Source organism: Cucurbita pepo, chromosome 12, assembly GCF_057944985.1.
Source record: "Cucurbita pepo subsp. pepo isolate OVF chromosome 12, ASM5794498v1, whole genome shotgun sequence".
Lineage (NCBI taxonomy): Eukaryota > Viridiplantae > Streptophyta > Magnoliopsida > Cucurbitales > Cucurbitaceae > Cucurbita > Cucurbita pepo.
This window is the reverse complement of record NC_141809.1, coordinates 1,849,250-1,877,165: the sequence shown is the minus strand read 5'-3', so window position 1 is coordinate 1,877,165 and position 27,916 is coordinate 1,849,250. Positions and strand designations below refer to the sequence as shown.

Sequence of the window (27,916 nt, the reverse complement as noted above, 5' to 3'; positions counted from 1 at the left end):
GGCCCAAAATTGTACGAAGGAACTTACGGGCTGGCCCAAATAAGATGGGTGCGGTCAGGAAAATATTGTGGTGGGCTTAGTTTTCGGCCCAATTAGGCTGGAGATCAGTGTTAGCAGAATCCACCACAGGCTCAGGGTTCGCAACACCAGTTTAGGCGCCATTTGTCCTCGAAGCTGAGCAGACATCTCCTGCTGCTTCAGCTCCGAAGGGGTGCACATCGGAATCGGAGCTTTGTTAAGAACTGACTGTTTTCTGGCCGGAGACGGCGAAGAAGATGCCAGGCCCCGCCTTAGAGATGGAGCCAGTAGAACCACAGTCATTGAAGAAGCTTAGCTTCAAATCTCTCAAAAGAGCTCTAGACCTTTTCTCTCCGGTCCACGGCCATGTCGCTCCTCCCGATCCCGAGAGGTACGGTTGCTAATTGTTTTAGTTCGATTATCCGCTGCGTAGTTTTGTAAGTTAACTGGAAAAGTTCATTGTGTGTGCCTGCGTGCGTGCGTGCGTGTGTTTTGTTTTGTTTGATTTTTTCTTCTTTAGATGCTTATGTGTGTTGGTTTAAAGCCTATAATTTCTAGCGGAATGACCTGTGTGTTTTCTTCGTTTCCATTCTAAATGCAGCAAAAAAATTCGCATCAGTCATAAGGTTAGTTAATTTCTTTCTTACATGATTTTAGCCACTGATTGCGAACAGTGTTTGGAATACTCCGCTGTTCTTTCAAGCTGCAATGGAGATTATCTTTATGCTCTGTTTTTCAATTCATAGATAAGTGTTGAGTACGGAGGATTAAAGAACACCGGAGCTAATTCTACTGGCCAAGCAAGTTCCGCTCCCGACAGCGCCCTTGGAACGTCAGCGCCTTCCAATGCCCTCGCACTTACTGGTATACCTAGCCTGTAATTTTATTTGTAATCTTACACTATGTCCTTAAATAGGCTAATCATCTGTAATAGGTTTGACGGGACTGAAATTCTATATGAATTAAGATCTGATTCAGTTATTCTAAACCCTAAGTACAAAGGGCTGATAAACACGTGCAGATGCACACCGAGATCCTAACTACTAGCGGAGATAGCAGGTTGACAGCTTAGTTACTAACTACAAATCTACCTCTAACTATCTAACTATCATCAATTCTTTATAAATTTAGAAGACCGTGTAACTGTTGATATTTCTAACGATTATTACGAAGAATTTGGTTATTGAGTTGGGTGGATTTCTCTGTAATGCAGGTCCGGGTAGTTCTGGAGATGCAAAGTCTGTAGCACAAAATGCACTGGTCGTTGGTCCAACTGTACAACCGAATGCACAGTGAGTACTGGCTATCACTTTCTTTCTCCATGTCTGTTCATCAAGAATATTTATTTTTGTGAAAAAAATATATTGATGTTTTCATTCCTTTTGCACGAGTTTAGTGTTTTCTGTTTGGTTGATTTGGTGCTAACCTTTTGATGCTACCTTTTATTTCCAGAAACGATGGTGGCCTCCAGGGTAGAAGCTCAGCTATTATTTCTGCATCTGGTTCATCTGAAAGGTTTTTAAATTTTTGTAATTTTTTAAAAACCCAAGTGGTATGTTAGTGATGATGGAATTATATGCAGTCTTTGTAATGTATGAAATTTAACTATAGATTGGCTATAGTTGGAGTTTTGATATTCGCTTCCTTCCTTCCCTGCGTTTCAGGGGCTAGGGGCCATGGTTGACTGAATATGTGCAATTTAGTTGATTCGGAGTAGTTTGTCATAGTTCTAACTAGATTGATATTAATCTGGTACTTTGAGGACCCATGTAATTAATTGTTAAATCTTCAAGCATGACATGTAAAAAGCTCTTCAGTGCTTGATTTTATAGTACATGCTCTTAAGTTTTTTTTGGAGACGTAGGACATTTCATACTATGAATGATTATTTGACTTGCCTAAATTTATTCCACAAATTCCTGGTGCATTCTCCACAGTATTGACTTTTAACCCAGCTCTCTCTTTTTTTTTTTTTTTTTTTCTTGTTGCTTTGACTCCTTTTAAGCTTGGTTCTTTCTTTTCACATTTTTAGTATTTGTGGTTTTTACCTGAAATAGTTTGCCTTTTGTTCTTATAGGATGTCAACATCTGTAATTATGGAAAGAATTCCAAGCAAGTGGCCACGTCCAGTTTGGCATGCTCCATGGAGAAATTACAGGGTTAGTTTTATTATTATTATTTTCTATTGATCTATTTGTTTATTATCATGGATATTAAAAGTGTTTTTGTTGTAATTTATTTAAATGAGAAAAAGTTGGATGAGGTTTGAAGTTTTGATCTTATGGACCAATTTAAACTTGTGTATAAATGTCCAGTCTTCCACATTTTATTCGATAACTATGCACTGGTCGGTAGCCTATTGATGCTTAAATACTGATGAGAAACTTCAAAGAAAGCTCCAAAATTGGTCCTTGTCTCCCTCCATTTGCTGCCTTTGCCTTAAGGAGGAGGAATCATTGGATCACTTGTTTCAGCACTGTCAATTTTCTTCTAAAGGGTGGTCCATTTTGTTTAATATCTTTGGGATGGTCGGCTGCCTTCCCAAGAAGATTAACAATTAGTTGCTAGATGGGCTTGATGGGAATTGTTTTGTTGGAAGGGGAAAGATCCTTTGGAGCTGTGCAACTTGATCTTTCCTTGGGTATCTTTGGAATGAAAGAAATAGTTGGATGTTGGAAGATAAATATGGCTCCTTGATTCTTTTTGTGTTTTTGCTCAACATACGGCCTTTGGTAGTGCACAAATTGCACCAAATTCTTTTGTAATTATAGCCTTTTAATTACTATTTTTGATTGGAAGGCTTTCCTTGATTAGATCCTTGGGAGGGGTATTCTCAATCCCTAGCCCTTAGGCTGTTATTATTTTTGTGTTTTTTGTTGAATGGACACATGCCTGTTTCTTATCAATAAATAAATAAATAAGCTTTCTTTTCTGAAGCAGTGATTGCAAATGATGCGACATGGAGTTAGAAAGTACATTATATTTGGGAAAAATACTAATGCAGAATAGTAACTGAACTGATGACTGCATACTGTGTTGTCAATTTGTATGCCCCTTTCTGTTTACGGCCGTTTATGATTGAACATCATATGGATTCCTGAGTATCTTGCATGTGATATTTGCTACTTCCTGCTCATAAACAACCAACACTCTTCTTTTGGTGTATAGGTCATAAGTGGTCACTTAGGGTGGGTAAGGTCTGTTGCATTTGATCCCAGTAACACGTGGTTTTGTACTGGATCAGCCGATCGCACAATCAAGGTATGCATGGGTTCGATTTTGGTTTGTTATAGCACCATTTATAGCTTAGTTTTTTCCCTTTGATAAAAGTCGTTATCTTTGAGTTTACTTGGATGAAAATCGAAGTGTCATTTATTTGTGATAATTATAGGGATCTGTTTCTTCCTTCTAGAATAGTGAGATACGAAATAAATCCAAAGATTGGTGTATGGTGCTGGAAATATATGCACCAAAACTTTTGGGGATCTGTTGTAATCAAAATATTCGATTAAGAATGTTGATGATATATTCACCCTGTCCGAACCATGGAGACTAGAAAAACACTCACCTCTAAGTCAAGCTAAAAGAGAGAAGAATTGTAAAATTCTGAAGATAGAGAAAGCAGCAGTAAGATATTAATATCCCTGATAGTTCATGAAAGGTCTTACCTCCCTATGAAAGGGTTTTCAATATATTTAAACTACACTACTAGCAAAAGCTTGGAGTAAAAAGTCTTTCATATTGCTAGTTACCTTCTTGCATAGAAAAAACTCAACCATCTACCTCCACAATTGTTACGTCAGATTACACAATAGAAATAAGTGATTGACATCCTTATGTGATCATTTCGTACACAAAACCACAAAGCAGGGGAAAAAATTTGTGGGATGTTGCTTATTCCTATCGTGTACTAAGTCAGAGCTGGTAATCCTTTGACCTTTTACCCTCACAGTTCAAATTTTTCTTTGACATTTTTCTCCCTTTTTTTCTATAAGAAACCTGGAATAAAATAACTATAGGGAAAGAAAACATCCCAAGGGTTGGGGGAAGAAAGATCCCCCTCCTAGAGAGACTAATTACGATGGCTTTTCCAATTGTTATCTGAGGGAGTTGTTAGAGGCAGTTAACTGTACATTGCTTCAAAAAAAGAAACGAAAAAAAAAAAAAAAAAAAATTCAAAACTAGAGTAATTATCTTCAAAAGGTCTCTGATTTATTTACAGCCAACTGCCCCACAGTCCCACTCCAAACCTTTGATTGCCAATCCCCACAGCACCTTTGTTTTTCTTTTGAGCCCCCAGCCGTTTAGATCTTCCACCAATCAACCAGTTCTATCCGATTCAGGAGGCAAATTGCTAGGTCAAAACTCAATAGTATCAAGATGAAAATCCCATTCTTTTGAAAATTAAACTGTGGTGGAAGGAAAATATGGTCTAATCATCTAAGGACTCCTCTCTTAAACAGAGTCTGAAAACCGATGGGAGAGGGCCCACCATTTACACTTGTATAATGCGTCGTGTATCAAGCCCCCTATAGGTGAGGGACCAAAGGAAAACCTTGACCTTCTTAGGAACTTTGAATTTCAGTATTATGTTTCATTTGGATCCCATGTACTTTCAGTCCTGGTATTTAAATCATTTGAATTAAACTTCAGGCTGAGGAATGCTGTAGGATTTGGTAGTTGGCCCCAGTCTTGAATTCAGTTTAAGGAGGTTGTAAGATTTACTGTAGGTCAGAAAATAAATTAACCGAGAATAAGTTTTGCATAATTATTAGAAATATTGCTGCATGAACTGGAAACTACATTGGAAATCAGTTATACTTTTTCAATTTTGATCAATTAGATTTGGGATGTTGCGAGTGGGAAGCTAAAACTCACATTGACAGGCCATATTGAGCAAGTTCGAGGTCAGTTCTTATTCATTTATATCTTAGCGTAATTAAAATTACTGGAGCTTACTGCTGTTTTGGAGATATATCTTAAGCACAATTTTGTCACTAGGTCTTGCTGTCAGCAACAGGCATACCTACATGTTTTCAGCTGGTGATGACAAACAAGTTAAATGCTGGGACCTGGAACAGAATAAGGTTTGCATGGGTTCTTATCATTTATCTGTAGGGAGCTCAATCCTTGATGTGAAATGGTGAGGAAACCAAATTAATTTTTTTTTCAGGTAATTCGCCATTACCATGGTCATCTGAGTGGTGTTTACTGTTTGGCTCTTCATCCAACAATCGATGTTTTGCTCACTGGGGGACGTGATTCTGTCTGCCGGGTATACATTTTTACCAGTTTCTTTGATCTATAATTTTATGGATTATTCAAGTGAGGTTCTTTCCCGGCAAGTGTTACTGGAATGAATGGTATCATGTGGTTGATAGACATTTTTCTTCTAGGTGTGGGACATCCGAAGTAAGATGCAAATTCATGCCCTCTCTGGACATGATAACACTGTTTGCTCAGTTTTTACTCGACCTACGGTATCCTCTCTCTTATTTTTACTTCCTATATTTTGGTCATATTAATTCCTTTTCAATAGACTTTTTACTCATGGTCTCTCTTAGATAGATCATTTTCTTCTGTTCCTGCATAATATTAGTTTCTCCTCTTCTCACTTGATGCCTCCTTTATTCTGCATGATCAGGCCTAGATGTTCTATTTGTTATGGTTCTGGGATGGTTGCAACTTTCTTTAGAACAGAAGAAAAACAGTGCTGGGATTATTAGAACCTGTTTATTACTAATATACTCTTTGAATATTTGCAGGATCCACAAGTTGTGACTGGCTCCCATGACACAACTATTAAGTTTTGGGACCTCAGATATGGTAATATAATGCATTTTACTACTATGCCATTCAGTTTTTCCTTCATTTATACGCTCATTTTCTGTGCTTGGCAGGAAAGACAATGACAACTCTGACATACCATAAGAAATCTGTTCGGGCAATGGCATTGCATCCTAAAGAGTATGATATTCCAAACTAATAAAATAACTTTAACCATATTTGTTTCCAATGTCACTGCTTACATTGTATATACGTTTTATCCCTTGCTCCTTTTTCAGGAACAGTTTTGCATCTGCTTCAGCTGACAACATCAAGAAATTTAACCTTCCCAGAGGGGAGTTTATGCACAATATGCTGTGAGTTCTATAAAAAGCATGCTATGCATATAATTTAAAAAAAAAAGATTTGGAATTTTATATTATTAATATATTTCTGATGAAGTGTCTCTAACAACTCTATTAATTCTAAAATTTGTCTATATGTGAGAATATGTTAAAGGAAACCAAAGGCCTTTTATAAAATGGTTACCTAAATCTGTTTTCACTGAACTTCTATTTTAGAAAACACTCTGGAGCATTTTTGTGAACTTTGACCACAGTTTTCACTTAGGGGTACTAGACCTTTGAGGATAATTTATTCTTTCATTCCTAGTCTTCTTGGACAAGATTTGTATGAGGCCCTATGTTCGTTTCTATTCATGCAATGACTTGGTTGATTTGACCGATTGGGGCTGTGTTAAGTGATTTCAACGCTTGGATTCCACATTTACTGCCATAAACGTGGAATTAATTCTTTTTGAAAAAGGAGCAGAAGGAATTGAACTAAGTTATTTATGATCCTAGCTTTTTCATGCGAAGTTATTGGCACTTGCTTAACAATTTTGCTACCGCTACTATTGTTAGGTCTTCATTAGTTAGTCTTTATTCAAGAATTTGGACCATCTTCTGGATTTTTTCTGGAGGTGATGGCAATTTTAGTGCCATTAAGATAATTCCAGGAACAGCCTTGTGCAAGCTTTTCTTTTTACATCTTGTTCCCCCGACTTAGAAGTCCTGCTCTTTTTCTGACAAGTGACGACTATATTTTCATGCTTTTAAATATATTAATTTCCTTCTAAAGAAAAAAGACACGTAAATTTTGTAGTCCATCAGATAATCAAAATACATGATATTCCATTATCGTGCCTCTTTTGTCCTCAGTTCTCAGCAGAAGACTATAATCAATGCAATGGCTGTCAACGAGGAGGGTGTTATGGCGACTGGAGGTACTATTTTTCTGTCGTTACCAAACTTGGGATGGAAATGTTATTGGATAAACTAAATTCATCATCTATTTTTTGTTTTTCTTTATTATACATATGAATTTTCCCCCTTTTCTGGGGTTCCTTGGTTGTTCTTATTTTCCCTAGGAATGGCTGGACATAGCTTTTGGTGACGGGTTATCATACGCCTGTTCGCCCCATAATTTCCAGTTCTTTTTATTAAAGAAAATTAAATGTTAAATTCAATCCCAAACTGATAGGAATGAATATTAGAGCATTATCAGGATATTAGGGGTATATTAGTAATTAGATAGTGAGTTGTTAGGGTATTTTGGTTATAAATAGAGGGTGTCAGGAAGGGAGAATTTAGGTATTATTTTGGTGAGTGAATTAGAGTCTGCGAGCGATCTCATCAGGGGAGGGTCTTATGTTGTTTTGGTTCCTATCACATATCTCATGTTTAGAATTGTGTTTCCTTGGTACTTAAAACTATTAGTGACTGTTCAAATAAATATGCTACTCAAGTGTCCTAGTCAGTTAAAAGGTTAAATTATTAACAATACCCCTAAACTTTTTAAAACTTTTAAAACTTCAAAATATATATATATATATATATATTTAAACTTTGAAGAGTGTTTTAAAAATTCTATTGAACTTCAAATCATCATTAATACCCTTGAACTTTTTTTAAAACTTAATAAATACCTTCAAATTTGTTTAAAAAGTTGGAAAATACTCATAATGCTAGTATATGGATAGAACGCACTATGTTTTAAAGATACTCATGAATTTTTAAAAGTAGCATTCATACCCTTAAAAGTTTTAAGAGTATTAATGTTATCTTTTATAGTTCATGGGTATTTTTGAAACATGGTGTGTACTAATGGTTCCGTTCATATACTAACGGTAACGGTATTTTTGAACTTATAAAAACAATTAAGGGTATTTTTTTGAGTTTTTAAAAAAGTTGAAGGGTATTAATGAAACTTTTGAAGGTTCCAAATAAAGTATTAATGATTTTCATCTAACATTAACGGTAGGGGTATTTTGTAACTTTTTTGAAAGTTTTAATAAGGGTATTTTGAGATTTCTTTAAGTTTATGGGTATTATTGCAAAGTTTAGGGATATTTTTGTTAGTTTAGCCTTCATTAAATCTACCATTCTAATATTATAACAACAAATTATCTATCATGAAGGTGACAATGGTAGCTTATGGTTCTGGGATTGGAAGAGTGGTCATAACTTTCAGCAATCGCAAACAATTGTACAGCCTGGTATTAATCTCTTCTTTGACCTTGCTTCCCTTCATTGTCATTTTATCGAAAACTCGTTAAGTTGATGAATCCTCCATTTCAGGCTCGCTGGACAGTGAAGCCGGTATCTATGCTCTCTCGTACGACATAACTGGTTCGAGGCTTTTAACCTGTGAAGCAGACAAAACGATCAAAATGTGGAAGGAGGATGAAAACGCTACCCCAGAAACTCATCCCCTCAACTTTAAGCCACCCAAAGATATCCGACGATTCTAGACCTCCATTCCCGACACGGTCAGTGTTCTTTCGAGTTACTCATATGCATCGAGAAGTTATGTAGGCTTAGAATTGTCTGGCCCCCAATCCATACATGCTTGTCCTCATGACTAGAAATGACCTCTTAGCTTATCATTTTTATTTTTGTATATATAAACAATTAAGTTGGATCTGAATTATCTGAAACTTAGGTAATTTTCCTAAAGAACTTGTAATTTGCCTTATTTCTACTTCCTACAAAGTTGGAATATTTAGAGTATGTTTTCTGATGGATCTTCAATTTTTTCTATGAATAGTTGAACTATTATAGTCATCATTGCTGATGCTCTAACTCGTTTTTCTTCACTTTTTTTTCCATTTTTTTTTACTCCAACTTGGAGATGCCATTTTTTGCACTAATTTGATTTGAGTTGGAAGTGTTAGATAAAAAGAAAAGTCCCACATAAGGAATACTATCTCTATTGGGATGAAGTCTTTTGGGAAAAACTCAAAGTAAAGTCATGAGAGCCTGTGCTCAAAGTAGACAATATTGTGCTCAAAGTACAATATCATACCATTTGTGGAGAGTCAAAGTCATGTTCAGTGCTGTTCAGTGCTTTGAAGTCTTTTATTACTGAAATGACTGGAAAAATCATTCCAAACAAGTTTATGTTTCATACCCTGTTTTAAAAAGTTTAAAAATATATTCATGAGGTTTAAAAAATACTCTCGAATTAACACTATTTGTCTTTATTTTGAAAAAAAAAATGTTATGATAGTTTATTATTTTTAATTTAAAATAAAAAATTATAGATATTTTTGAAGTTTTTTTAAAAAAATTATTTTTAAAAAGTAAAAAATGAATATTTGGAGATCTTTTTGAAAGTTTACAAATTACTTTTAATTTTATTATTTAAAACTAAGGTATTTTTAATTTTTTTTTAGTTGGAAGTATTTTGAGATTTTTTATAAAAAATTTATGAAATTTATTTTTTTTTAAGCAAAAATAAGTAATTTTATTAATATAGCATTTTAAATTTTATTTGAATTATTTGGACCCAAAAGTTTGGATTATTAGTAAACGGTTTAGGATCTGCAGCCACGTTAGGTCTTTACTTTACAAGTCGCTGCTTACGTGTCATTGTTTTATTGGCTAAAATCCCAACCAGCTTCGAGAAGGTGGGCCCACATTGAAAATAATTTTTATTACAGTTATTTTTCTCTTTTTAATATTTCATTTTTATTATCCATTTCCAAAATTGTCAAATGCCCAACTAACCCAACATGGACAAACAAATAAATCACTTTTTATATTCCAAGTACTCTTCCGGCAAAGCCATGAGAACTTATACTCAAATGGACAATATCATACCATTGTGGAGAGTCATGTTCGTCTAACATCCTTAACACTCTCTTGTACTATAACACGTGTATCACCCAACATGGCATAAAAGGCACGATGACTGGACATTTTCTTCACCTTCTTCCAGCTTATCACTAATAATTTTCTCTATTCATCAGTCATGCATGATTGGATCTCCATCAGTCTCTACCGGAATTGATTCGATTGTTGTGATTTTGTAGTAGATATTGACGTATTTCATTCCGTATAGGAAATATGAGATCAAAGAAGACGATCCAATAGCTACTTCAAGACGTTTCAGATGAACCTTAAATCAACGATAGCTACTTCAAGACGTTTCAGATGAACCTTAAATCAATGATAGAAACAGTAGGATCTGTACTTTACACGTGAAAGGTCAACTAATTTTAAATATTTATAAAATAAATGAGTTTTGAAAGTGCGAATGCAAGTGTCCCTTTGTTCTTTTCAAGGCTCCATCTCATCATAGGGTAAAAATTAGACACGTGTATTATATAATTTAAATAATTAATTTAAAAAATCCATGTTTTCGCCTTAAAACAATTAATTATGATTAAAAAAAAACTCGTATTATTTTATTGCATAAAAATTATTAGTATTATATAATGAATATCGATAAAAAATTAATTAAATTTAAAAAAAAACATATGGACTAAAATTAGATATTTTAAATAAGTATGAAATTCGGATTAAAATGCCCTTTAATGTTTATTTAATAAATAATTAATTGGGGCTTATAAATAGGGGTATTTACTTGAGATGCCCCAATAGTGTAACCTATCCAATTTGTTCGCTTTAAAAGAACGATTATAAGGCGAAATTTCATGCACGAAAGTCATCGTCCCATTCTTTCTTACACTAATGCTCAAATCTCTCTCTATGTTCTCTTGAAACTTTGAATCTCATATCATAAGCTCTGCGAATTTCGAATCTCTGAAAATTTTCTCGGGGAAGTGAGATTGAATTTTGTTTTCAGAAGATGAATTCTGAGTTGTTTCGAAGAAATCAATCGAATCCGACGCTACAAACTCATGATTCCGTGATTGGTCCATCGAGGACTCCAGCAGGTTGTTCAAGCAAATTCAGGAGTCCGATCCGTTACATGCTTCGCGAGCAGCGTCTTCTCTTCGTTTTCATCGGCATTGCGATTGCAACTCTGTTGTTTAACGTTGTCCGTTTGACTTATCCGTTGGAGTTTCGTGATGATCAACGGTATCGAGCGGAGTTGAATCCTTTCGTTCGATTGGATTCGTCGATCCCGATGCGGAGAGTTCTGTACGAAACTCGCCGTGAAGGATCGCTAGGGCGGGTGAATATGGCGGGTAAAGTCCCGCCGGGATTGAAGAAGAGGAACCTGAGGATCGTAGTTACCGGCGGCGCTGGATTCGTTGGAAGCCATCTCGTGGACCGTCTGATGGAGAGGGGCGATAACGTGATTGTCGTTGATAATTTCTTCACCGGCCGGAAGGATAATCTGGTTCATCATTTCGGAAACCCGAGATTCGAACTGATCCGACACGACGTTGTCGAGCCGATTCTATTGGAAGTTGATCAGATCTTCCATTTAGCTTGCCCTGCTTCTCCTGTTCATTACAAATTCAATCCCGTCAAGACAATCATATCCTTCTTTTTCTTCTTTCTCGATTCTTTAAAAAATTAATTACATGATATTTATTCACTTTTTCAGAACAAATTTCTTTCAAATCGTATTATCTCTAATCTTAGGGCTACAGAAATAGTGCAGAGCATGAATCTATTGAATTAGTCGACTTCAATTCTCGTTTACAATAGTAGTTTCAAAATTAATCTCGAATTTCCTTCTCTGAATCTCTGTGTTCTTCTGACATTTCTTTTTTCTATTGAGCTTATCCATTCTCTGTTTGTATTTCTGCAACCACCTTTTTCGATTATGTGATTTGGTTTCTTTAACCTGATTGAGATCACAAGACCAATGTCGTCGGCACATTGAACATGCTAGGGCTTGCGAAGAGAGTTGGCGCTCGCTTTTTGCTGACCAGCACCAGCGAAGTCTACGGCGATCCGCTCCAACACCCGCAGGCTGAAACATACTGGGGCAACGTCAACCCCATCGGTAACCCTCTGCCATGGCTTCCAGTGCTCTGTTTTTTCATTTCCTCCATTTCCGTTTCGTTTACTGATTATGCTCCTTGCCGCCAATCGGCCTTCTCTTTGCAGGTGTTCGGAGCTGCTACGATGAAGGAAAACGCACGGCGGAGACTCTGACAATGGATTACCACAGAGGCCTTGGCATTGAGGTCGCAACTCCACTTTTTACTGAAAGCTCTGTTTAGCCAAATGTTAGTTAGAAAATTAGAGCAGGCAGCCATGATTGGAATCTGCCATTTTCTTACAGGTCCGGATTGCTCGGATATTCAACACTTATGGACCACGGATGTGCATCGATGACGGACGAGTTGTGAGCAATTTTGTAGCACAGGTACGCTTTCTGTTAATGTACGGCCACTAAGAGTTCATGGCACGTGGTCCCCACTGTATATTCTGTTGCAAAACAACCATGTGCTTGTAATCCTAAAACCCATCAAATTCTGCAAGCAATTTTAATAACCAAATAAAAAATTATTTATTTAGGAGTGTAGTGAGTTCATGTTGTTCAAAAATAAGGGTTCGAATCCTCTTGTATATATTTTAATCTCTAAAATGCTAAAAATGCTAGAGTTCTAAAAGTTTTATTTTTATAATATCATAACTATTTTTAGCTAAAAATAAATTTTCATAATAAAAAAAAATCTGTTAATCTTTCCCCTTAGAATAAGTATAGTTTAATAGTAATTGACTACGGGCACACCGGTGTCATTAGGTATTGTTCTTGAAAAACCCATTTCAAGAGAAATGGTCTGAGACAACATGTTCGCCCTATGCCACAGTGTAGCAAGACCCATTTCAAAACAAGTCTCCCGAGACACTCGTCTCGGCATGCTTGTCTTGTGGCACAGAGTAGCTAGACCCATTTCAAACAAGTCGCCCGCTCGCCCTATGCCATAGGTTAGCTAGACTCATTTCAAAGCAAGTCTCCAGAGACACTCATCTCGGCATGCTCGCCCTGTGGCACAGGGTAGCTAGACCCATTTCAAAACAAGTCGCCCGCTCGCCCTATGCCATAGGTTAGCTAGACCCATTTCAAAGCAAGTCTCCAGAGACACTCGTCTCGGCATGCTCGCCCTATGACACAGGGTAGCTAGACCCATTTCAAAACAAGTCACCCGAGACACTAGTCTAGGCATGCTCACCCTATGTCACAGGGTAGCTCGCTTAGGCCACAAGCCTTAGAAAGATGAAGAGCTGACACCATGCCTCCTCTTATAGTACATTTTGAGTTATTTTCCATACTTCATACATAAATGTGACTTTGGCAAACAAACGTAATGAAGCGTCTATCCGATGTCCGATTGATATCAAATTTGGCTTATTATTTTTGGAGTTTCAAATTTCCATCTCTGAACATTGATTTGGACACTTTTGATCAGAATAGTAACATTATATTTCGATCTCTTATTCCATTCACGTGTACATTGAATTTTATGGCTCACGAGCATGTAAGACTATAAAATTTACCCCAAAAAGAACGTTATTAAGTTGTCAAAAACTTGCATCTATATTGGGTAGACGTTAGGTTAGATTAAATTTTGTACAAAAACCTAATAAATTACTCTGTCAAAACCCCCCACAGGCATTGAGAAAGGAGCCGTTGACAGTTTATGGAGATGGCAAGCAGACCAGGAGCTTTCAATACGTTTCTGATCTGGTAAGGCCTTTACATATATTTTTATTTATTCATCTATCATCATAAAATGACTGTTAATATTATATCATAAATTGGAAATGGAACTCAAATTAGGATAATCTAGAGAAGAAACTATCATATATATATATATAATATATAGTTTTTAAATTAAAGTTTTTGTTGGATCTGTTCAATAAACTCACAGGTGGAGGGTTTAATGAAACTCATGGAAGGTGAGCACGTGGGCCCTTTCAATCTCGGCAACCCCGGTGAATTCACTATGCTTGAACTTGCTCAGGTCAGCTCTCTACTCCCTCGAACTTCTAGTGCTAAACCAAATCTAGTTTTAATGTTGGAATGTTTAAATTTATTTTGTTTTGAACGGATAGTTTTGATCCCGTGTGATGATGTGATGATGTGAGACGAGAGATTTGTTAAGTATGCTTTAAATTTTAATTTGAAACAAATTTGAAAACCCATAACAATTAAAATATTAGAAAAGGCTTAGCCATTGAATTGTACCGTTCGAAGAAGTGTAGTTAAGTATTTTTTTTTTTTAATTTGTCTAGTTCGGACTAGGAATATGATTAGGGATTCAAACCTCTAGTCATTTAAATTCGAATTTTTCTCTAAAGAAAATTAGTAACACTTTAACAAGTTAAATTAGACTCAAATTAACACGGGATTAAGAGTAATGAACTAGGTATGTAGAAATGGATGGATATGAACTATTGTTTGTATTTTGTGAGTTCGAACACTTTAACAAGTTAAATTAGGCTAAAATTAACACGGAACTAAGAGTAATGAACTAGATATCTTGAAATTGATGGATATGAACTATTGTTTGTATTTTGTGTGTTCGAACCGGAAAAATATGACTAAAAATTCAAACTTTAGTCGACTAATTTTGAGTACTGAAACATTAATGAAAGTTATTATTAAACTATGTTCATATGGATGTAAAGATGGATTATGATGTGCAGGTGGTGCAAGAGACAATAGATCCAAATGCAAGGATAGAGTTCAGGCCGAACACAGAAGACGACCCACACAAGAGGAAGCCCGACATTTCCAAAGCTAAGGAGCTTCTTGGTTGGGAGCCCTCTGTGTCCCTTCGTAAGGGCCTTCCCCTTATGGTTTCCGACTTCCGTCAGCGCATCTTCGGCGACCTCAAAGACGACGCCTCCTCCTCCTCCTCCTCCTCCTCCTCCTCCTCCTCCTCCGCCGCCGCCACCCTCTCCGACCTCTCCACCACCTCCTCCGTCTAGTCACACCTACCTCTCTTCTCAAATACACTTTAGAATAAGAGATCTCTCAGTTACTTCCCCCAAAGAATAACATTTGGCAGACCGAAGAGAGCAAAGAGGGCCGGGGAGGGATCCCATTCATCCAACCTCTTTCTTTCTTTCTCTGCTAATCCACAATTTTTATTCTAAGGGCCTAATTTACCTCTCTCCCTCCCCTCTTCTCTCTTCTCTCTTCTCCGCTTTTTGTGAAATTTTCCTTCTTTCTTCTTTGCTTCTTTTCATTTTGTACAAGTTCGAACTTTTGTGGTTATATGTTTTATGAATCTACATGGTAATTCTTTTTTAATCAATATAAATATATAACATTTTGATGGTTCGTATCTTTTTCGGAATAGCTAGCGATTCGAGAAGAAGATGGTCAAGGTAGCATGCTTCCCGCCCACTACATTGATGTGCAGATGTGTATGTAGTAGTAGTTGTAACAGCTCAAGCTTAACGTTAATAGATATTGGTTGCTTTGACTTGTTACGTATCACCGGCAACCTCACGTTTTAAAAATGTGTCTATAGTAGTAAACGTGCAGATCAAGGTAGCATGCTTCCAAGCCACTACATTAGATGTGCAGATGTGCGTAGTAGTAGTTGTAATAGCTCAAGCTTAATGCTAATAGATATTGTTTGCTTTGACCTGTTATGTATCATCGACAGCCTCACAATTTAAAAATATGTATATAAAAGTAGATGTGCAAATGGTCAAGGTAGCATGCTTCTAGGTCACTACATTAGATGTGCAAATGTGTATGTAGTAGTAGTTGTAACAACTCATGCTTAGCGTTAATAGATATTGTATGCTTTGGCCTGTTACGTATCACTGACAGCCTCATGATTTAAAAATGTGTCTATAGTAGTAGACGTGCAAATGGTCAAGGTAGCATGCTTTTAAGTCACTACATTAGATGTGCAGATGTGTATGTAAGTAGTAGTTGTAACAGCTCAAGCTTAACGTTAATAGATATTGTCTGCTTTAGCCTATTACGTATCATTGGCAGCTTCACGATTTAAAAATGTGTCTATAGTAGTAGATGTGCAGATGGTCAAGGTAGCATGCTTCTAAGTCACTACATTAGATGTGCAGATGTGTATGTAAGTAGTAGTTGTAACAGCTCAAGCTTAATGTTAATAGATATTGTCTGCTTTAGCCTGTTACTTATCATTGGCAGCCTCACGATTTAAAAATGTGTCTATAGTAGTAGATGTGCAGATGGTCAAGGTAGCATGCTTCCAGGTCACTACATTAAATGTGCAAATGTGCATGTAGTAGTAGTTGTAACAACTCAAGCTTAACGTTAATAGATATTGTCTGTTCTTGCATGTTACGTATATTGTCAGCCTCACAATGCTTTGGTTCTCTCTTCAACTAATTATGGAGATGTTAAAAATTAATTATTTATTGAAAATGCAAAGACTATTTTAAAATTTATTAAAAATAACCAAATTAAGTATTAAAATAAAATAAAAGGCGGAGGGTGTATTTTTACCAAAAATTTAATTCCCAAAAGTATTTAATATCCACGTGGCATCCGATGAGAGACTGCTGTGAGAAAGGCTTTTAAGGCTTTTAAGCGGGAAGTTAAAATTCAAAGATTCGAACACAACTAGAGACGTCGGCGATTTATCGCGACCGACCTCCGAACTTCACACTTCACAGCCATGGAGGAAGCTGTTTCTCGAATCCTCACAGAGCTCGAAGAAGCTCGCTGTTTCGACGGCTCTACAAATCTCCATTCTCAGCCTCCGCCGCCGCTCTCCGATTCCGCTCTCTTCGACCTTCAAAGCTTGTTGGACAACTCAATCGGTACCGATGAACAACAACCAGTCGATCGCCTCTACGAAGACCTCTCTGCCAAATCCCTGTCTCCGTCCTCCCTCATACGCGCCATCGTCTCCGCCATGGATGAGCCTTCCCCTCGCATTTCGATCTTAGCCTCTAAAGTCTATTTGTCCCTTCTTCTGGCCCCAAATGCACCAGTCTTCACGCTGTTCAATCCGATGGATTTTCTCTCGTTTCTCAGGTCTATGAGACGATTCTTGAAGCAGCGACCACGGACTACGCCGAATCAGGATGATTCAAATCAGGAGTCCATTGCTCCCAAACGGAAGAGGAAAGGCGGTGTTAAGGGTAAGGGTTTGAGGAATTGTGCGCAGAGGCAGAGTTCTAATGAAGGATATCATGATGGTGAATTCGATGCAAGAGTATTGTATCCTGTGCTTGAGAGGTTAGGGATATTAATGAGTTTGATTCACTTGGATCGATTCCCTGATAGTTTGAAATCTTTGGTTGAAACTGTAATTGATATTCCGGTTTTGGCACTAGAAGTATGCACTAATTTAAGTATCTATAGTAAGTTAACCAATTTATGTTCGCGGATTTTGAGTGCTACATTGCGTCCTGAGCATGGGGATCTGGTGAGTATTGCCGCTGAGGTGATTAAATCTCTATCACCATTGATTCTTCATCATAAAGATCAGGCGCGAGCGTTTGCGCTGGAGTTTGTCACTATTCAAATAGCGAATGCAGCAAAGGAATCAGATGGTGTTAAAAGCGCTCTGGTGAATCTTCCAAGGTATTTGGTTCAGAAGGCACCTGAGAAATCCGAGCCTCGTGCTTTAGCTGTTGATTCAATAATGGAGGTTGTTAAAGTCATGGAATTCAAGGATCAAATTGGGTTTGTGGATTACGTAGTGAAGATGACCCGAGGAAAGTCTAATCTTAGGCTGTTAGCTAGTGATCTTATCTCAACGCTGATAATGTCCTTGAGTGATCCAGTGGCCGTTGATTCCGAAAGTGAATTGAAGGATTCGTGGAGATTTGGGTGCTTGGTGGCATTGGTCCAACGATGTTCAGATGCTGGTGCTACAATTCGTGCCCGGGCACTATCCAACTTAGCTCACCTTGTGGTGTTCTTGTCTGACAATGACAAGAATAAGGCCTTACTGAAGGAAGTGTTGGGGTCTGGTGACAGACATTGCAAAAAGAATGGAAGTGAAATTCATGCTCTTTTGCGAAAAAGGTGTGTGGATGAGAAGGCGGCAGTTAGGAAGGCTGCGTTATTTCTGGTTACCAAGTGTACAGCCCTCCTTGGTGGATCAATGGATGGAGATATGCTGAAGACTGTTGGAATTGCTTGTTCCGACCCACTTGTTAGCATACGGAAAGCTGCAATGTCGGCTCTTTCTGAGGTGAATCACTAACATTTTTAACAAGTTTAAAGTTTATATAATGTGTTTAGTTGGTACGAGGTGTTAGGATTGTTGGGACGGAGTCCCAACATTGGCTAACTTAGAGAATGATCATGGGTTTATAAGTAAGGAATACATCTTCATTGGTATGAGTAGCCTTTTGGAGAAACCAAAAGTAAAGCCATGAGTGCTTATGCTCAAAGTGGACAATATCATATCACTGCGGAGGCTCATGATTCCTAACATAGTATTAGAGTCATGTCCTTAAATGAATAATGTCAATAGAATCCTCAAATGTCGAACAAAAAAATTGTAAGATTCGAAGGTGTAGTCAAAAGCGACTCAAGTGTCGAACAAATGGTGTATTTTGTTCAAGGACTCTAGAAAAGGAGTCGAACCTCGATTATGGAGAGGTTGTTCGAAGGCTCCATAGGCCTTAGGGGAGACTCTATAGTGTACTTGGTTCTAGAAGAGGATTGTTGAGAATTGTTGGGAGGGAGTCCACGTTCACTAATTTTCTCATGAAGTTGAACGTTGTTTTCTCCTGTCTCTTTCCTTTCATTCCTTGCTGATAACTGTGCATATCCACATAAAAATTAAAATAAAGTTGTCGTCTTAAATGAGGTAAATGAAACTAAGTGATCATTGAGCCTATAGTGGTTGTATGATATATTAAATTCTCTTTTACGTTTGAATCTTTATTTACTCTTAGGCCTTTCGAAGATTCCCAGATGAAAGTGTCACTGTCGAGTGGCTACATTCCGTTCCACGTTTGATTGCTGATAATGAATCTAGCATTCAAGAAGAGTGTGAAAACTTGTTTCAAGAACTAGTACTAGACCGGCTATCTAGAGTTGGATCTTCAAGTTTACCCCGTGATGGATCAAAAACCCTTGATTTAAAGAGGCAATTTGAGTTGTTATTTCCTGGAGTATTGGATCTTCTTAAAGAGATGAGTCATGCAGAGGTAATGCCGTGGGTGAAGAAAGTTTGTGCTTACTTGGGAAAAAAGAAACGATTAAAACCCTCAATTGCCGTTTCACTTCAGAAGATTATAGGGACATCTGAATCCTTATGGCTTAGCCAATCCTTACCACCGGAGAAGTGGACAGCTCCCCCGGGTGCCTGGTTCCTGCTGTCGGAAGTGTCAACTTATCTTGTGAAAGAAGTGGACTGGGAGTTTCTTCATCATCACTGGAAAATCCTGGATGATCATGGTAGTACTGAGTTTGGGAGTCCAGTGGCTCAAGTAGGTTTATTCGGAGATGAAAACAACCCAGAGTCAAATTCCATCGCTTGGGCTCAAGATCGAGTTTTTCTCTTGCAAACCATCTCTAATGTTTCTCTTGAGCTGCCTCCAGAACCCGCAGAAAAGTTGGCTCACGAATTGATTAAAAAGGTTGAAGAATTCAGCATGCATTCTACCGAGGTAAGCATCAAAAGGATTATTGGTTTATTTCTCCAATGCTGTTGATTAGATAATCAAGATTAAATTCACCAATTAGTAGTTTCTTAACACACTTCAGTGGACACTGTTAATCATGGGTACAGTTCTATGCTGTATAATATTTCTCTCTCATTTATGCATGCCATAGTTTCTTGTGGGACTTGTTTGAGAATGATTTTGAAATAGTCAGAATCACCTTTGTCATGTTCAAAATTACGCCCACTCTTTTATCATTCAAAGTCAATATGTTTTTGTCGTTTAAAACACAAGTTTTATACCATCAAAATTAATTTAAAATGATTAAAGAAATGTTTGAAATCGTTTCAAAATTATTTCCAAGCATTTTTAGCATGTATGTGTACTGTTTCACTGAAATGTCATTAAAGTGGGGGAAAATTTTTCTTGGAATTAGCTAACAACTCTTCTGCAGTGAACGTGAATAGATGGCCGGTGAGCGTGGGTAGTTGGCTGTTCATGATAAGTTCATCTTATCAGCCAATGCGTGTGAGTGCATCTGCATGTGTTTTGCAATTGGGATTTTTTCTCATTTTTTATTTTGCTTCACCATTCTTGTTTCAAACATCTTTAAAATGGGAAAAAAGGCCTGTAAACATCCAGAATATTTGAAAATTTTATGGAAAACAGTGATCAAGTAATAATCTAAATACAAGCCAAAAATGTTCTGGGTTTGGGTTTTCTTATAGTAATTTGCCTGCCAAGCATCAATTTTGATAGATCAATACTTACTATTCCAGTCTCTTTTTCTTGATATCTCACACGCATTTGTATTTAATGGTGATCTCTTGGTAGGTGAATGCGCATGTAAAAACACTTAAAACATTGTGCAAACGGCAGGCTATGCAATCTGCTGAAGCCGATACGCTGATCCTAACATGGGTAAACCAGCTGCTCTCCAAAGCCTCTCAAATATTGGAGAAGTATATATCCAAGCATAGAAAAGCAAAAAAAGATGTGAACTTCATAACACCACCTCCTAAAAGTGGTAGTAGATTGGGAAAGCGAGCAACTGCCCCGAGCAAGTCCCTGTCACGAGCAATCACTGCTGCTTACACCATTGGATCTTTGATTATCATCTGTCCATCTGCTGACATAACTACCATCATACCACTTCTCCACACCGTTATCACTTCTGGAAACCGTGATCCCAAATCGAATAAACTACCTATTCAAACGGTATCTATAAAGGAAACTGCGCCTTCTTTATACGTTCAAGCATGGTTGACAATGGGGAAGATTTGCCTTGCTGACGAGAAGTGTGCAAAGAGCTACATTCCTCTATTTTTACAGGTTAGGTTTTGATTCTTCACTTATATGGTTGAGAATTGTTGGGAGGGAGTCCCGCTAATTTAGGGAATTATCATGAAGTTATAAGTAAGGAATACATCTCCACTGGTATGAGGCCTTTTGGGGAAGCCTAAACCAAAATCATGAGAGCTTATGCTCGAAGTGGACAATATCATACCATTGTGGAGAGTAGTGATTTTTTATGATTTAGGTGAATGTTGTTTAAACAAGTAGATTTCTGGCATTAGTCTGGTTAAAGGAATAATACCACGATAACTACATGAGTTCAATCATATACTCTTTTTGAAATATCATCCATTGTAGAATTGAAGTGTTCCCCCTACCAATAATTTTGATCGATCTGTTTGTTATTGAAGTTCTTTCTCTTTTTATGTACATATATATAATAAATAAATAATTAAAGTTCTTCCTCCATGTCTTATAATAGATATCAAAGCTATAATCGTTGTACATACTGCTTTATCAATGTCTTTTATGCAATCAAAATTTACTTTTGATACACCTCTAGTGGCCTAAAATTTTTATGTTAGTTCAGGAGCTTGAAAATAGTGACTGTGCAGCTCTCCGCAACAACCTTGTTATCACGATGGCAGATTTTTGTGTACGCTATACTGCTCTAGTTGATTGGTAAGACTAATGCACGATGTGAGTGTTTGGCAATGGCAATGATAGTGAAGTCTTTTAATGTTTATTCCATGTTACTATCTAACTATCTTTGAATTGAACAGCTACCTTACGAAGATCACGAAATGCCTTCGCGACCCTTGTGAACTTGTCAGAAGACATACATTCATACTTCTATCGAGATTACTACAGGTAATTCTTCATTCCCCAACCCCTAAAAACTTCTCGAGATTTTCACTTGGCTCAAGCTCACCGCTAGCCGATATTGTCCTTTTTGGGCTTTCCCTTTTGAGCTTCCCCTCAAAGTTCTTAAAACGTATTTGCTAGGGAGATGTTTTCACACCCTTATAAAGAATGCTTCGTTCTCCTCCCCAACCGACGTGGGATCTCACAAATACCATTTTAATTTTCAGAGAGACTACGTGAAATGGAGAGGGGTTTTGTTTCTTCGGTTTCTCTTGTCACTTGTCGACGAATCAGAGAAGATTCGTCAACTAGCAGATTTCCTTTTTGGGAACATTTTAAAAGGTTAGCATTACTAGCCGTTCTCATGGTTAATATTGATCACATCATTACAACATGCCAATACATTTGAATTGTGAAACTGAACTTGCAGTAAAGGCGCCACTTTTGGCTTACAACAGTTTTGTAGAAGCAATTTATGTTCTGAATGACTGTCGTGCCCATCCTGGACATAACGATTCGAAGGCTTCGAGAGCTGAAAGCCGATTATTCTCCATTCGGTAAGGAATGTTTGAACTTCGTGACATGTTATCACAATTATCTGTAATGGAAAATGATTAAAGTTCATATTCTTAGAGGTAATGATGAAAGTTCGAGGCGCAAGAGAATGCACATTTATGTTTCTTTGTTAAAACAAATGGCTCCCGAACATCTCCTGGCCACCTTTGCAAAGCTATGTTCAGAGATTCTTGGTGAAGCTTCAGATGGTAAACTCAGTATGGATGATACCACTGCACGGTCTGTTTTACAGGTTCAAATTCAAAAGCTTTCAACAATCTTTGTATTTTTTCTTCTCTTCTTCTCTTCTTTAGTGTTTACATACTAGAATCTTATTGGTTCTCCTTGGCTGAGATCACAGGACACCTTTGATATTCTTGCTTGTAAAGAGATTCGATTATCGATAAATCGAGGGTCGTCGTCGGAATCTGGTGATGTAGATGAGGAAGGAGGCGAGAGCGGAGGGGTGTCTGCTGCTAGAGGACAGGTCATCACTCATGTTGTGAGAAAAAGTCTCATTCAAAACTCCCTTCCCATCTTCACTGAGCTAAAAAGGCTAATGGAAAGCAAGAATAGCCCTCTTATAGGTGTGAAATCACTTCTTTAAATGCTTTTTAAGTAGAAAGTCGTTCCAAACCGACCCTGCGATATGTTTAACCTTTTATACTTTGTGAAAATAGGTTCTCTTATGGAATGTCTTCGAGTTCTTGTCAAAGACTACAAGAACGACATCGATGACATGTTGGTAGCTGATAAGCAACTTCAGAAAGAGCTCGTCTATGACATTCAAAAGTACGAAGCTACCAAAGCTAAGTCGGCCGCAGCCGAGGCGGTCAACGAGATGCAAAAGTCAACTAATTATCTTTCTCCTGAGGCTCCTCCTCATGTTAGAAACTCCATTAACAAGCTAACCTCCAAACTCCAAAAGGACTCAAGAGTTGCTTCAGCCATTGCTGATGTAGCCGCTGCAGCCACTGCTAAGTCTGTGCTTAGGGAAGTGAATAGAGGGACTTCGACGCCGCCTCTTGGTTCTCTAAGTTTGCCTAAACTCAAGTCTCGTACAGGTGGAAACAATGGCACAAATACCTCACGCTTGAATGTGATTGAATCTGTGAGGAAACGGCAGTCTTTTGATTCTGATGAAGAAAACTAATGTGCATAGGCTAACCAGGTAACGTAGTTTGATAATTTGTGAAGCTTTCTATGTTGTTGTAATCTTGTTCTCTTTTGTTTATGTATTTAATTTCTTCTTCCATGTGAAATAGAAGCTTATTATAATGGTTATACCTTAGAAGTATGAGAGAATGTGTTGAGAATGGCTCGTGAATGTGATAAATTTTGTGTACAATCTGAAATCCTCTTGATTCGGGATTCGAGAGTTTTAACATTTGTGATCTAGGAGTTTGTATGTTCGTAAATGTTCTTAGATCCAATTAGTTAAGGTTTTCATATCAAAATGATGTCTAGGTGGAAATCCTCTTGATTCGGGATTCAAGAGTTTTAACATTTGTGATCTAGGAGTTTGTATGTTCCTAAATGTTCTTAGATCCAATTAGTTAAGGTTTTCATATCAAAATGATGTCTAGGTGGAAAACCTCTTGATTCAGGATTTAAGAGTTTTAACATTTGTGATCTAGGATTTTGTATGTTCGTAAACGTTCTTAGATCCAATTAGTTAAGGTTTTCATATCAAAATGATGTCTAGGTGGAAATCCTCTTGATTCGGGATTCAAGAGTTTTAACATTTGTGATCTAGGAGTTTGTATGTTTGTAAGCGTTCTTAGATTCAATTAGTTAAGGTTTTCATATCAAAATGACATCTAGGTGGAAATCCTCCATTTCTTCGACGTTCTTGAGATCTAAATTAAGAATAAACCATCTAGGTGGAAATCCTCCATTTCTTCGACGTTCTTGAGATCTAAATTAAGAATAAACCTTTAAAGTTTAATTATCAATTTCTTTACTTTTAAAGTTGTGTCTATTTGGTTAACATGAATATAGACTCATTCTTATGGATCACCAAGCACATTTTTAAAATTTTATATTTAATAAATTTGTAAATCTTAAAAAGATTAAATTTATAATTTCAAAAATATTGTGATTAATACTTAATTTGTAATTTAACTAACGGTAAATCCAGTTAAAGTTGAAGTAGGTGTGATCCATGTATTATTTATTTTAATTCCTATTAAAAAATTATTTATAATTTCATATAGTTTATTAGTAACGTGATGGTTGAATCGATAATTATATTTTATTACATAAAATGGATTGAACTCATATTTAAAAAAAAAAAGGTGAAATACTTAATTTTTAAGATATGTGTACATGTAATCCTATTTTATCCAAATAATGGTAATTATTTAAATAAACAATTTTTTTATTAAAATAAATTTAAATTCAGGGTATATATATATATATATATATATTTTAAGTTTATCTAGATGTTATACTTTAATGTAATTTCAAGGAATTTAATTTAACTTTAAATTGTTACCTAATTTAGATTTAAATTTAGATAGTGTTTATTTTAGGGTTTTAAATTTAATAAATATTGTAATTATCTGGAATGAGAATTAAGCCATCCATCCTTGTTAAAATTATAATTAATACCTTATTTATTTATTTATTTATTTTTAAATTTATTGCTTAAATCTCTACCTTAAATCTCAGAAAGTCTCCACGGCTTTTAATGGAAATGAAAAGTCCTGTCTGCTGACGAACGAATGCCATTGCAGCAGGCCAACTCCGAGCTCGGTGTTCATGGGGAAAATTTTTCTCTTTGGAGTTCAATCTTCTGAATGAATCCCGATCCTCATCTTTCTCCGAGTTTGAAGCCATCAATCTTCTTTTATCAGGCACGACTCTCATTCCTCATCCTTTCTTATCTATCGTGTATATATAATGTGGATGATAATGCTGTATACTCTAGCTTAGCCTTGCTTATGTGATTTTGTTGATCCGCTCACTGCCAGTACTGTTGCGAAATTTGATAGTGGATTTCTATTTTTTTTTTTTCCTGTAATTTAGGTCTTATCTGTCTCGAATTTGTTATCAGTATAGTTGGAATTGTATATGAAATTGTGCTGAAGGAAATTCGGCGGTTTAGGGTTTTCTTTGAAAGATTGTGTCGGTGCGATTATGGATGGGAATAAGGACGAAGCTTTAAGATGTATTCGCATAGCGGAAGAAGCAATTGCATCGGGGAATAAAGAGCGAGCACTCAAATTCATTAAAATTGCTTGTCGCCTTAATCGGAGTTTGGAAGTGGACGAGTTATTGTCGGCGTGTGAGGAGATCGACTCGAAATCACCTTCATCTTCCTCCGATGGGAAACGCGCGGGAAAAGTTCATAGTGTTTCTGGTTCGGCGAATCATGTTGACGGTTTGAATGGTGAACGTAATTACAGTATTGAACATGTTCAATTGATCAGGCAGATAAAAACAGCTAAGGACTATTACAAAATTCTTGGTGTGGAGAAAACTAGTTCGGCTGAAGAAATTAAGAGGGCTTATAAGAAATTGTCCTTGAAAGTTCACCCTGATAAGAACAAGGCTCCTGGTTCAGATGAAGCATTCAAGAAATTATCCAAGGCTTTCATGTGTTTGAGCGATGACACGTCGAGAAGGCAATATGACCACACAGCTTTGGTTGATCAATATGAGTACAACCAACAGCATAATGTAAGGCGCAGGAGAACGGGTCGTGATTTGTTTGAAGAAAATTTTGATCCTGATGAGATATTCAGGGCGTTCTTTGGGCAAGGAAATATGTTTCAGACGAGTCGTGCTTATACTTATAGCACTGGAGGTGCGAGAAGCCAACGGAGGACAGAATCTGATGGGGGAGGTCCCAACTTGTTGATTTTTCTTCTAATGTTACCATTCTTGTTAATTGTCTTGTTGGCTTATATGCCCTTTCCAGAGCCAGACTATTCTTTGCATAAAAATCTATCCTACAGTATTCCCATGGCTACGGAGAAACATGGAGTGGAGTTTTTTGTCAAATCATCAGATTTTGATGAAAGATATCCTCTTGGAAGCGGAGCTCGAACTGAAATAGAGAGTAGTGTGATTAGGGATTACAAAAACATGGTTTGGCGTTATTGTCATGTAGAACTCCAGAGACGCAAGTGGAATAAAAATCTCCCAACTCCTCATTGCGAGAAGATGAATAATCTCGGGTTTGCATAAAGGTAAACAGGGATTCTCTCATTTCTTAGGCGTTATTATCCAAGTCTTGTTGTTTGCTACTTCAGTTGTTAACTTTGCTTGAATATAAAGACTGCAATATTAAGTTTTGTTATTTTTTGAAGCTTTTTATCCCATTTGATCTAGCCTTTTGTGTCTCTCATGTGTTAGGTGGTTTAGACTCAGATTGTTTAATGAACCTGTCTCTATATGATCCCTGAAAAAGAAATCATTATTACTTAAGTCTCTGTCTCTTATCCCAAAAAAAAAAAAAAAAAAAAAAAAATACATCTATACCGTTTTTCCTGTGAAAGTACGATATTCATAACTCACCAACTGATGGGAAACCGATCCTGTTTTAAATTAAAGCAGGTTATATTGATGGATTTTGAAGTTGTGAGACTCTATGCTCAGATGCAGAACGGGACACTCATGGCTGGATCACGAGGGCTAAGACCCAAAGGTTTATCGGAGTTGTGCTGAGCCAATCACTTGGCACCGTTGGCCATCAATGACGCTGGAGTGGTACGACTCTGTAATTTTTCTATATCACTTCCGCATGAAGTTTTTATGATCCATTTTTCAAATAAAGTCATAACCGTTGTACAAACTGAAAGAAGATACTGATTTGCTTCTTTACATTCTTCAAATATTGAAGTGAAGCTCAAGTCTTTACGTAAATGTCCTTTGGATCATCATTCCATCTTTTCCTTCCCTTAAATTTTTTCATTTTTATGCACATCCTTGCCCATTATTGTTTTGAATCATTCGAGTATATAATACAGGATTCACGAACATGTGAAAATGAGATCCAAATATTGCTTCTAACATAGCAGATTATTAGGCATATCCTGTTTTAGTTCAAATTTGATGAAAATAGTTGTGAAATCTGTGAAGTTTATCTCCCGGAAAACTCTGTACTCGACTTCCTTGTTTGTACTTTGTAGACCCAATAACTTACAATTAGATAGCATTTAAGGTATTGGGTGACAATAATGGGATTGATAGGAGGGACACATTTTGAAAAATTTCTAGAATCTAAACGAATGTAAACTCCCAAAAGCTCCATCGAAAGAGAAAATGATAAAGAATGCTACCAATTGAAATATTGCTCCTACTCAAACTCCTTCAAAAATAAATGTCTTCCATAGGTACAACCTCTACCAAAATAAGTTATTCGTTCAAGCCCAATCCCAGGAATCTTATCTAGATTTTCAGAAGAAACACATAAAAAACTTCCAGTTGAGTTGATCGATCTTATATTCGAGGTTTAGCATCACCAACAGGAGCACTCTGCACTCAAACCAAAAATAAGCACCACTTTGAGAAGCAATTATCATGATAAATATGTAACTAGGATTGGCAATTCAGGAATGTTT

The 27,916-nt window shown here is 36.9% G+C and overlaps 4 protein-coding genes across 6 annotated transcripts; all 4 read left to right on the top strand.

Moving 5' to 3' along the window:
• Positions 1-140: 140 nt before the first annotated feature.
• PRL1 (pleiotropic regulatory locus 1) lies at positions 141-8,912 on the top strand. The gene is made up of 17 exons (XM_023691840.2): positions 141-409; positions 620-644; positions 765-882; positions 1,232-1,310; positions 1,471-1,533; positions 2,096-2,177; positions 3,187-3,279; positions 4,862-4,925; positions 5,020-5,105; positions 5,192-5,293; positions 5,415-5,498; positions 5,784-5,844; positions 5,919-5,985; positions 6,084-6,161; positions 7,005-7,069; positions 8,264-8,341; positions 8,424-8,912. The coding sequence occupies exons 1-17, from the start codon at positions 276-278 to the stop codon at positions 8,594-8,596; spliced, it is 1,452 nt and encodes a 483-aa protein (XP_023547608.2). The 5' UTR covers positions 141-275; the 3' UTR covers positions 8,597-8,912.
• A 1,832-nt stretch (positions 8,913-10,744) lies between these two features.
• LOC111806500 (UDP-glucuronic acid decarboxylase 4) lies at positions 10,745-15,315 on the top strand. The gene is made up of 7 exons (XM_087129201.1): positions 10,745-11,578; positions 11,905-12,051; positions 12,156-12,235; positions 12,334-12,417; positions 13,669-13,743; positions 13,928-14,020; positions 14,706-15,315. The coding sequence occupies exons 1-7, from the start codon at positions 10,939-10,941 to the stop codon at positions 14,988-14,990; spliced, it is 1,404 nt and encodes a 467-aa protein (XP_086985327.1). The 5' UTR covers positions 10,745-10,938; the 3' UTR covers positions 14,991-15,315.
• Positions 15,316-16,601: 1,286 nt separating this feature from the next.
• Positions 16,602-23,803, top strand: LOC111806373 (binding protein). Its single transcript, XM_023691662.2, has 10 exons — positions 16,602-18,208; positions 18,921-19,637; positions 20,466-20,963; positions 21,517-21,608; positions 21,710-21,797; positions 22,019-22,133; positions 22,222-22,348; positions 22,425-22,599; positions 22,708-22,933; positions 23,027-23,803. Exons 1-10 carry the CDS (start codon positions 16,679-16,681, stop codon positions 23,497-23,499), a joined length of 4,041 nt encoding a protein of 1,346 aa, XP_023547430.2. The 5' UTR covers positions 16,602-16,678; the 3' UTR covers positions 23,500-23,803.
• Positions 23,804-25,016: 1,213 nt separating this feature from the next.
• On the top strand, positions 25,017-27,232 carry LOC111806464 (DnaJ heat shock amino-terminal domain protein (DUF1977)). 3 transcript variants are annotated; one of them, XM_087129253.1, is made up of 3 exons: positions 25,017-25,204; positions 25,377-26,542; positions 26,952-27,232. In XM_087129253.1, exon 2 carries the CDS (start codon positions 25,488-25,490, stop codon positions 26,538-26,540), a length of 1,053 nt encoding a protein of 350 aa, XP_086985379.1. In that variant the 5' UTR covers positions 25,017-25,204; positions 25,377-25,487; the 3' UTR covers positions 26,541-26,542; positions 26,952-27,232. The 3 variants fall into 3 exon arrangements, with proteins under 3 accessions (XP_086985379.1, XP_023547565.2, XP_023547566.2); XM_023691797.2 differs by having other exon boundaries at positions 26,910-27,232; XM_023691798.2 differs by having other exon boundaries at positions 26,907-27,232.
• Positions 27,233-27,916: the final 684 nt, after the last annotated feature.